This window comes from Phaseolus vulgaris, unplaced genomic scaffold (genome assembly GCF_000499845.2).
Source record: "Phaseolus vulgaris cultivar G19833 unplaced genomic scaffold, P. vulgaris v2.0 scaffold_24, whole genome shotgun sequence".
Taxonomy (NCBI): domain Eukaryota; kingdom Viridiplantae; phylum Streptophyta; class Magnoliopsida; order Fabales; family Fabaceae; genus Phaseolus; species Phaseolus vulgaris.
Genome location: NW_027174093.1, coordinates 460502 through 470988, shown reverse-complemented (window position 1 = coordinate 470988; position 10487 = coordinate 460502). Strand labels below are relative to the sequence as shown.

Sequence of the window (10487 nt, the reverse complement as noted above, 5' to 3'; positions counted from 1 at the left end):
GGCCGGTGGCGCTCCGACGCTCAAGTCAGTGACAAGAACACCCAAAACTGAGAGAAAATATGTTCTGTAGGACCGTACTAAAAAGCACACAACCCTAGCAGAATGAGCCGTAATGAAAACGTACCTCTGCAAATTCTGTTAAGGTTACCTTTAGAGCTAGGTTTTTCCTCTCTCCAAGCCGTTATGCTTTTGGACGCGTGGCTCGCATCCAGCCCTGCACGTGTCGCCATCTGGGCTGGGATGGCAGGTAGCACCCAGCCCTACACGTGTCATCATCTGAGCTAGGATAACTCGAGCGTCACTTCTTTATTTCTCCCAGCCCTACACGTGTCATCACTTGGGTTGGAGTAACTGAGAGCATCAAACCCTACACGTGTCGTCATCTGGGCTGGGGCAACTTGAACATCACTTCTGCGTAGTAGCCAGTCGCGCGGCTAAGTCCTCAACTCAAGGAGTAAACTAACACGCGACATGCTCTAGAGCACCACCCGACAAGGCGAGTATCGAGTGCAACAAAGTGCACCATCTCTGTGATATCGCTTGTCTCTAACGGCACCCTCCTTACCGCTGCGCCATGCATGTTCTGGCTGAGGAAACCTTGCCATCAACGAATGTCCACTCTGGGAATCCCGTCGCTGATAGGCGAGCTGTCCCTCAACCCAAACACCCTTCACGCCCCATGCTGGCGCAACAATCGCCTCACTGGAGTTGTACACTTGAACTTACACCTCTGGGCCTTCATCAGCTTCAATCTGAGCTTGTCAGAAGATTTGGCGACGTGCTTCCTGCGGCGATGTCAAGCTACATGATCGCCAATCGCCAAACACGTCGAGGACGAGCCAACCCTGCAACAACCGGGCATGTTCATTGCAGAACGCCAGTTCCATGAACCGGCGACCATGCTCACCTCTGAACCATCCGTCTTTTCTTGCCTACGTGTTCCACTAAGCACGCCCCACCTAGGCACATGCAAGACACGTCATCACACCCGATGACCTGGTCGATACACAAGCCTCCCAGTCTCGAGCTGCGACTTGTTCAACAAGGAGACTAAAGAGGTTTAAATCCGGCGGCTTACGTGGCTTTGCGCGTTGGCGCTAAAACTGTTCACCGACTTGACATTTCACCAACTCCTTCGATCATTCGACACGTGGACCCATTAACGACCATTGTTCACTGTCGTTTGCGCTTCTCGCAACGTTCGACATTCTTCGAAACTCTTAAACCCTTCGCGCCATTTCACTGTTTCATTATCTTCCACCTCTCTTCGAACTGTCAAAACGCTCCAGCTAACGCTCCGATTCTCCCAACCTCCATCCTTTGGCCACTCTTCTAATCATACAAAGGTAACTCTTTTGTCACTCATGCTGATATTTGCTGCATTTTAATCGGTTTGCATCATCCAATACTTGTCTGGAGCATACGTTGTGGGATGTTTCTCTTGTTTTGTTTTCCTTTTTCCTCGCTTAGGGTTTCTGAACCTTTCTCTGCGAACCCCTATTGTTCTTCCTTCTTCTCCCCTTCCGTCAAGTCTTTCTGTTTGCGAACTCTTATGCCTTTTCGTCTTCTTGCAGCTTCGTCAATGACTCGTCCAAAAACCACACTGAACCCTCCTCCATCTCCTCGCAACCCTCCGGCGAAAACCCGTAGGGCAAACCCCTCATCTTCCCGCGACCCCCAAGGGGTTCCAACGTCCCTTCCGACCGAGTCGCGAGACCCGCGTCCTCTCATCCCAGCCAACCACAACCAAACCCACCACAAACTAATGCGATGGCGAAACCTCTCCCAAATTATAAGCGTCTAAGCGAAACCTCTGCAACTTTGCTAGGTGAGACTTCAACCGTTAACTCTGACCTCGACATCCTCCGCCTCAAGAAGGGTGACAGGCAAAACCTGTCTTTTAGTAAAGAGCATGACGACAGACTGGTCGTGCGGACTTGTCCTCCCGGTGAGTCAATCTTCACCGATGATCAGGGGAGCGACGAGACACCCTTCTGCTTCATATACACAACTATGTTCAAGAAGGTCAAACTCCGATTTCCCTTCACACGCTTCGAGAGGGAGCTTCTGACCGAGCTCGACATCGCCCCCGCCTAGCTCCATCCCAACAGCTGGGCGTTTGTACGAGCTTACCAGATTCTCTGCGCCCACTTGGGATTCCCGGCCTCCGTCGACGTATTCTTATACTTGATCGAGGCGAAGAACCTGGGTGATCGCCAATGGGTCAGCCTCAACGGGGTCGCTGGGAGGTCTATCCTCTCCATTTTCCAGCAATCCTATAAGGATTGGAAGGGGAAGTTCGTGCGAGTGTGTTGCAACGATCAAGACCCTTCCCTTCTCGACGGATTTCCCTTGTACTAGGTGAACAAGGGAAAGAAAGACTCAAGCTTCAGGAAGGCCCGGGGGCTAGAGAAAATGGGAGACCTCGACAAGGACTTGTGTGGCTCTGGAAAAGGGTCGCCTCTTCCAACGTGGTTCTGCCCACTTCCTCCATCATCACCTTCGAGTTTCTCGAAGACCAGCTAGATGTTCACATAGGTTCGTTCTCGGGTCTTTGAGATCCCTTAGCTTATACTTGTGTCGCCCTGCCTTTGCTTTGATGTTGCTGTTATGACTCTTATGTCGTTTTAACTTTCCCACGCATTGTTTTCTTTTGTTTATCTGTCTGTACCTCGTTGACTGTCGAACTTTGTGATAATGTGTGTCGCTAATGCAGATATGAGTTGAGAAAGGATCGGATTGCTGAGCTACGCGCCATAGCAAGCTCCACAAACTCCGGCGGGTTCCCAAACCGTGCCACTCTGTTGCGGAGGCTCGCCGCTGCTCAAGACAAGTCCCCGCCAGTTGGTCCACCCACAATGCTGCTCCTCCAGCCCCCCCAATGTAAGAAACTCCCCCTGAAGAAGGCTAAAACGAAAGCCCCAGTGATGGCAAAATTCATGAAGTTCTTCCTGAATATGTAAGAGATGGTGCGGAAGCCATGGATGTGTGTGTGCAAGATCCTCCTAAGAGTGATGTTGATCTTGAAGGTGCATGGTATGTATGAACATTGGGAGGTTTGGCCAGCCCAAGGAAAAGGTGAAGGATGTGAAGTTTATAGCCTAGAATTCTAGGGAGAAGCAAAGCTTAGCACAAATTGGCAGCATAACTTTACTCACAATAAACTTGAAAAAATACAAGAGATGGCCTCCTATTTATAGGCTACAGGGCCATAAATACTAAGCTAAGTGTAAATGAAATGACAGCCAAATGAAATGCAAAATGACAAGGCACATGGCACATGCTCTGACCGGCCAAGTAAGGAGAGATTCTAGAATGTTCACTCTTTTATGCTTTTCTAGCACTACTCTAATTACTAAGCACCCCCTAATGGGCCTTCATGTAACATGTAAAGGCTTTCTCTCTTCCATCCGTGGCTTCATCCAATTGGGCGTGAATGTGCTTAGCCATTGACCTTGTAATGGGTCCTAGACGGTCTAGGTCTCTCCTAACGCTCCATGTTGTAGCCTTACCTCATCACGTCCTAGACGCTCCTTCCTTGAGGCTAGACGTATCACGGTCTAGCCTTGGGTCTTGGTTCCTGCTGAATGTGCTTGGCCCTCTCATCATCCCTCCCCTTGGAAAGGATTTGTCCTCAATCCAGCTCGTCATGTCATTGGTACCTACAAATGGAGAAAGATCAATTACATTAAAATGTCATGAACTCCATATTCAAGAGGTAGGTCTGATTTATATGCATTGTTATTGACTCGCTTGAAGCCAAACTATGTCTCCTTCCTCAAAATTATTTCTTTCTTCCCTTTATTGTTGTATTTTGCGTACTTCTCATTTTGTTGTTGTATTTGGAGTTTAACATTACTCCTTCCTTATGCACAATTCTTGTGGATTAGGAAGAGGTATCAAATCCATGGGTGTGAGAGGATTAAAACCATATACTACTTCAAAAGGAGAAGCATTAGTAGTCTTGTGAACTACGCGATTGTAAGCAAATTCATGTGGGGAAGATACTCATCCCAAGATTTATGGTTGCCCTTCATGATAGCCCTAAGCATAGTCCCAAGAGATCTATTGACTACTTCGATTTGGCCATCCGTTTGAGGATGACAAGAAGTTGAAAATTGTAGTCTTGTTCCAAGTTTGCCCCAAAGAGTTTTCCAAAGTGGCTTATAAACTTGGGATCTCTATCGGATACTATACTTCTAGGGAGACCATGAAGTCTCACCACTTCTCTAAAGAAGAGTCTAGAAATATTTTGAGCCATCTACCTTATGGCATGGAATAAAATGGGGCATTTTGCTAAATCGGTCCACTACCACAAAGATAGAATCATGGCCTCTTGCAGTCCTAGGAAGTCCTAAATGAAATCCATGCTATGTCTTCCAAGGAGCATTTGCATCGACAAAGGGGTGTAGAGTCCATGAGGCATTGTTCTAGACTTTGCTTTTAAACATGAGATGCATCTAGACAATGTCTTTGGACATCTTTCCTCATGTGTGGCCAACAAAATTTTTCTTTTAAAAGGTCTAGAGTCTTATCAACTCCAAATGGCCCACGAGTCCCCCCTCATGTGATTCTTTGACAAGGAGTTTCCTATGTGTTCCTTGGGGAATGCAAAGTTTTCCCTCTTTAAAAAGATATCCCTCGGACACATAGTAACCTCCTTGCGCTCTATGTAGACATTGGGCATAGATGGATGAGAGTTCTTGATCTTCTTGGTAAAGCTCTCTTATGTGATCAATCCAAGATTTGGGCACCCAATTTTGAAAAGAGTGTATGCCGCCTTGAAAGACATCGGCCACTATATTAGTGCTTCCTTTCTTGTATTTGATTACATAAGGAATTGTTCAAGAAATTCCATCCATTTAGCATGTCTCTTGTTGAGCTTGTGTTGGCCCTTCAATATTTTAAAGACTCGTGATCACTATGGATGACAAATTCTTTGGACACAAGATAGTGTTCCCAAGTCTTTAGGGCCTGCACAAACCATAGAGCTCTTTGTCATAGGTGGGGTAGTTGAGGGTGGCACCATGGAGTTTTTCACTAAATAAGCAATGGGGTGTCCCCTTGCAACAATACCGCACCTATGCCTACCCCCGATGCATCACACTCTATCTCAAAAGTTTTAGAAAAATTTGGGAGAGATAGAATGATGGAAGAGGGCCCAAGCTCACCACACTATGAAAGCCAGCTTCCAAGACCAAGACCGTCTAGCCTTCCAAAAGGAGGTCTAGCCTCACAAGGAGCGTCTAGCCTCACAAAGGGAGCGTCTAGCCATGATGAGGAGCGTCTAGGCCAAGGCTACATGAGGAGCATCTATGAAGAGTCCTAGACCGTCTAGCTTCACACACACAAGGGCCAAAGCTACGGTTTGGGAGAGAAGAGGCTTTGTTGCATAAAAGGCCCATTAGGGGTACTTAGTAAGTAGGTAGTGTAGAAAGACTTTGTGAAGGAAACCTTCTAGAACTAGGGTTGTGTGGCCGGTCATTGCATGGCACATGGCTTAGAATTTAGATTTAATTTTGGTTTTCTTTTCCTTAGAAATGTAGCTTAACATTTAAGCCCAAATGCCTATAAATAGGAAGGCTATCTCTTTGTATTTGACAAGTTTATTTGAGTATTGTTATGCTGCCCATTTTGTGCACTAGCTATACTTCTCCTAGAAATCTAGGCTATAAACTTCACTCCTTCACCTTTCTTCATAGAGCTGGCCGAACTCTCTAATCCTACTCATCTGCACCTTCAAAGCCATCACAACTCCTAGGAGGGCTTTGTTTCACTCACCCATTGCTTCCGCCCCATTTTTCACTACTTTGATTCAAGAGAACACATGAAATGCCATCATAGAATTGGTGCATTGGTGAGTTGAGCTTTTAGCCTTTGGAAGGCTTGCTCATGCTTTTCATTCCACAAAATGCAACATCTTTTTTAACAAGCTCATTCAAGGAGAAGCTAGACTAGAAAATTAGGCACAAACCTTCTATAGAAGCTGCTAACCCATGAAAACTTCTTACATCACTTACATTATGTGGAGTGGGCCACTCGCGGATGGCTTTGATTTTCTCGGGATCTACATGCACCTCTTTTTGTTTACTATGAAGCCAAAGAAAACTACACTATCTACACAAAAGGTACACTTATCCCTATTTGCAAAAAGACTATTTTTCCTAAGCACTAGAAGAACTTCCCTAAGGTGACTTAGATGGTCTTCTAGGGTTTTACCATACACTAAGATATCATCAAAATAACTACTACATATTTACCTATACAATCTCTCAAGGTGTGATTCATAAGCCTCATGAATGTACTTGGGGCATTAGTAAGCCCAAAGGGCATCACCAACCACTCATATAATCCAATTTGGTCTTAAAAGCGGTTTTCCACTCATCACCCTCCTTGATTCGAATTTGGTGATATCCACTTTTAAGGTCAATTTTGGAGAATAGAGTTGACCCATGTAATTCATCAGCATATCATCAAGCCTTGGGATTGGATGCCTATACTTGATGGTGATGTTGTTGATTGCTCGACAATCACAACACATGCGCCATTTTCCATCCTTTTGGGCACCAACAAGACAGGTACAACACAAGGGCTTAGGCTCTTTTGAACCCAACCCTTCTCCAACAAGTCTTGAACTTGTGATTCTATCTCCTTTGTTTCCTCGGGGTTTGTTCTATAAGCAGGCCTATTTGGTAGGCTTGCCCCCGGAATGAAGTCAATTTGATGTTCTATACCTCTAAGGGGAGGAAGCCCAATGGGACCCTCATTAGAGAATAGATCTTCAAATTCACTTAAAATTCACATAAGTTCACTACTTGTGGCAGTGCATGTAAGTGCTCCTTTACAAAAGATAAGGCTTGGTTGTTCAACAAGAAGCAAATTTTCAAAAACGTTTTCAAGAGGCTTTTCTTGTTGATCAACCTGGTGGGAAGGAACACTCTTCTCCCACGCCTTCCTATCCCTAAAGATTTTCTCTTTTTCTAGCACTCTTTTTTTTTTTGTTTTCCTCATCCCTCTTATGCTTCATTTGTCCTTGGTCTTTTACCACTTGAGAATGTGGTAAAGGACTAACTACAAACTTTTTATACTTGTGGGTGAAGGAAATCTCGTTAGTGAGACCATCATGCAAGGTTTTCTTATCAAATTGCCATGGTCTCCCTAATAAGATATGACAAGCTTCCATAGGTACTACATCACATAAAACTTTGTCTTTGTAGTTCCTATGGAAAACTTGATTTCCACTTGCTTGTCTACATGTAGTTCCCCATTTTCATTAAGCCATTGAAGTTTATAAGGTTTTGGGTGAGGAACTACTTGTAGCTTAAGCTTTTCCACCATCCTAGCACTACAACAATTACAACTAGATCCACTATCCACAATGAGGGAACATATGTTTTCTAAAACATTGCATCTTGTATGAAATATGTTCTCTCTTTGTGTTTCAATGGATGTGCTAGGGTGATTGTTGAGGGTTCTCCTAATCATAAGCAATTCTCTCTCTAGTGGAGCTACCCTCTCATCCTCTCCCCCTTCCTCTCTCTCACTAGGCTCATCCTCGCCACTAGTGTATTCATCTACACCCTTAAGAAACAAGGTCCTTTGGTTTGGACATTGTGCTTGCACATGCCCTCTACCATAGCACTTGAAACACTTAACATCTCTAGCTCAGATGGGTGGGGTGGAGGTTTCTTTGGTGAAAGGTTTGGTAGGTTCTTTTGATTTTTCTTTTGATGTACTACCCTCCCTTCTAAACTCTTTCTTGGGATAAAAGTTAGAGTAAGGGCTCACCTTTTGACTTGACGTTTTGCGTAAGATTTGTTGCTCAACTTTAATGCAAAGTTGAACCAAGTCATTCAAGTCTTGGTAAGGTAAGAGCTCCACTCTATCTCTTATCTCAAGTGATAGGCCACTAAGGAACCTAGCTATTGTGGTATCCTCCTCTTCTCTAATGGATGCTCTCATCATGTAGAGCTCCATTTTTTGTCTATACTCTTCCACACTCATGTTTTTTTGTTGGAGTCTTTGGAGCTTGTCCGTCAACTCCCTATGGTAGTAGGAAGGTATGTGTCGGCATCTTAAGGCTCCCCTAAGGTCATTCCAATATGTAATGGGAGGTTCCCTATGAAGACGCCTTTCTCTTTCGAGAGAGGTCCACCAATACATGGCGTTCCCTTGGAAGCTAAGGGTGGCTAAGGGTACCTTACGTTCTTCACTCACCCTATGGCAAGCAAAGAGTTGTTCTACCTTCATCTCCCAATCTAGGTAGGTTTCTACATTTTCCTTACCATGGAAGTGAGGTAGGTCTACTCTAGTTTCCCTTGGCCCCTCTTGCTCCCTTTTCCTATTCCTTCTAGGGGGTGGTTGGTAATAGTCATTAATTCTAAGGTTCCCTCCCCTAGAAACTCATTACTCCTAGATGCATGAGTATGAGTTTTCTTTGATTTTTGTGATTTTTGGGATTTCTCTTCTTGGGCTTTAGCCAATTCATTAATTTATTCTCATTCTCCAATTGTCTAAAAGAAATCACTTGCACAGCTTGTGAAACTTCTTTTAAAAGAGATTTTATAGATTTGACTTCACTTTCATTAGAGTTTGGAGAGTGAGGAGGAGAAGATATGGCTAAAGTTTTTGTGTATATAAGTGTTTTACCTTGAGGAAATTTAGGAAAGTCAAAGAAGGTAGTTTTCCAGGTAAGGGAGGTGAGTCACAAAGGACTACTTATGTACCAAGCCTTTGCCTTAGCCAAAAACTATCCCTCAATGTCTTCACACAAAACTTCCTCTTAGTAAACTACTTACAACACAATTAAGTTGAGAAATCAAAACTTTTTTTTCCAATGCAAGAAAAACAATGTATGCTAACTATTTAACAAAGCTAGACGGTTTTAACAAAGCTTAAAAACAACCACACATACAAAGCGTTACTAATTAAGCAATATAGAAACAACTAAAAACAAATAACAATTGCTAATTAAAGAGTTCTATACTAGTCGGCCCTAGGTGAGGCTTCTTGGACACTTGGAGCCCTTGAAGACACACTCACCGTCTAATAACGTAATTAAGAAGTAATTAACACAAATTAAGTTGCAAGGAAATTAAGAAAACTCCCTTTGTTGATCCTCTTTTTGCTAAATGCACTTCCTTGTTGTCTTTGCTTGTTGGCCGTCCAAGTGTTTGTAGTGTTTTTCAAGAAAGCTTGATTCGGCCTTGGCTTTGTTTTCCCCTTAGAATGAAGGTCTTAATTCTCCAATTCCAGCACCTATCAAAAGACTAGACCTTACCCAAGTCAAGTTTCCATTCAATTAAGCACCAAAGGAGAATAAATTCCAACACCAAATTAGAGGTCAAAGAACAGGGTAGGCTCTCCCGTGCGGCCAGGCTGAAGGGCCCCAAAAGGAAAGCCTTTATTACTATATGGGCGCCTTCATGTCTTGCACCCACTCCTGGCATGCGCAGGCCAGGGCTAAAGCTGTCGAGGCTTCTGCTTTCCAAGCGTTAGAGAAAGAGGTTGCCTCTCTGAAGGATGAGAAGGAGAGGTTGGCCACCCACTGGGTGCGTCAGGAGGACGCGTACAAGACCTCTCTGAGGGTGGCACAAAAAGCAAAAAAGGAGGCTAACAAACGGCTGCATGAGGTGTCGCAAGCCCAAGCCGAACTCCTCAATCAGGTGGTGCCCCTCCGAGTGAAGATCATCGATCTCGAGGAGGCAGTCAAGACCTCTGAGGCACAGCAGAAGAAACTTGAGAACCAGTGCATTGATCGGGAGCAAACACTGGGGAAAACCAAAGCTGCGCTCGAGGAAAAGACTAGTGAATGCTCCCGACTAGCCGCCAAGAATGCCACCCTCCAAGACAAAGTCCAAGAGCTAATTTCTACCCTGGCCTCCAAGGACCAAGAGATGGCCACTCAATGATGGAAACCAAGTAGAGGATGCTCTAGGCCATGAAGCCCAAGCCCAACAAGGGGCCCAAGCCCATCAAGGGGTCCAAGCCCAACAAGGGGCCCAAGCCCAACAAGGGGCCCAAGCCCAACGAATTACTAGGAGCATGGCAAGAGCTTTGGGACAAGAGTATAATAAAATGGCTCTTCTTATTTCTTTTGTAGAATAGGGGTGTGAGTGTAATAAAAAGGTGTAAGTAGTAAGGGAGTCTAGGGGGAGTGTAGATAGGAGCCTAGGGGGTGCCAAACCGAATTTCATTGCATTTGTGTGCCATTTAGCTTGCATTTTCAGCACCTCTAGGCTATAAATAAAGGTGCTTAGCTTGTACAATTCAGATTGGAATTTTATAGTAGAGAGACTATACTCAATTTTGGAGAGAATTTGTGAGTTTTGAGTCTTCCTCTTCTTTGCCTTATCTTGTGAGCTATGGTGAGCTTCAAGTGGTGGCACTCCATCACTTATCTTGGTTCAAGGTTCCAAGTGGCGTGAATGGCTTCTTCCAATTCTCAAAATCCAGCAAGCATCTTATTCTATAAGTGTTCTTCTTCC

The 10487-nt window shown here is 44.6% G+C and overlaps 1 protein-coding gene across 1 annotated transcript; it reads left to right on the top strand.

The window, feature by feature from the left end:
• Positions 1-9413: 9413 nt before the first annotated feature.
• On the top strand, positions 9414-9911 carry LOC137817262 (uncharacterized). Its single transcript, XM_068620515.1, has one exon. It carries the CDS (start codon positions 9414-9416, stop codon positions 9909-9911), a length of 498 nt encoding a protein of 165 aa, XP_068476616.1.
• The last annotated feature ends 576 nt before the right edge of the window (positions 9912-10487 follow it).

Coding starts and splice junctions, on each gene's coding strand:
- LOC137817262 (XM_068620515.1), top strand. CDS start 9,414: ATGGGCGCCTTCATGTCTTGCACCCACTCCTGGCATGCGCAGGCCAGG.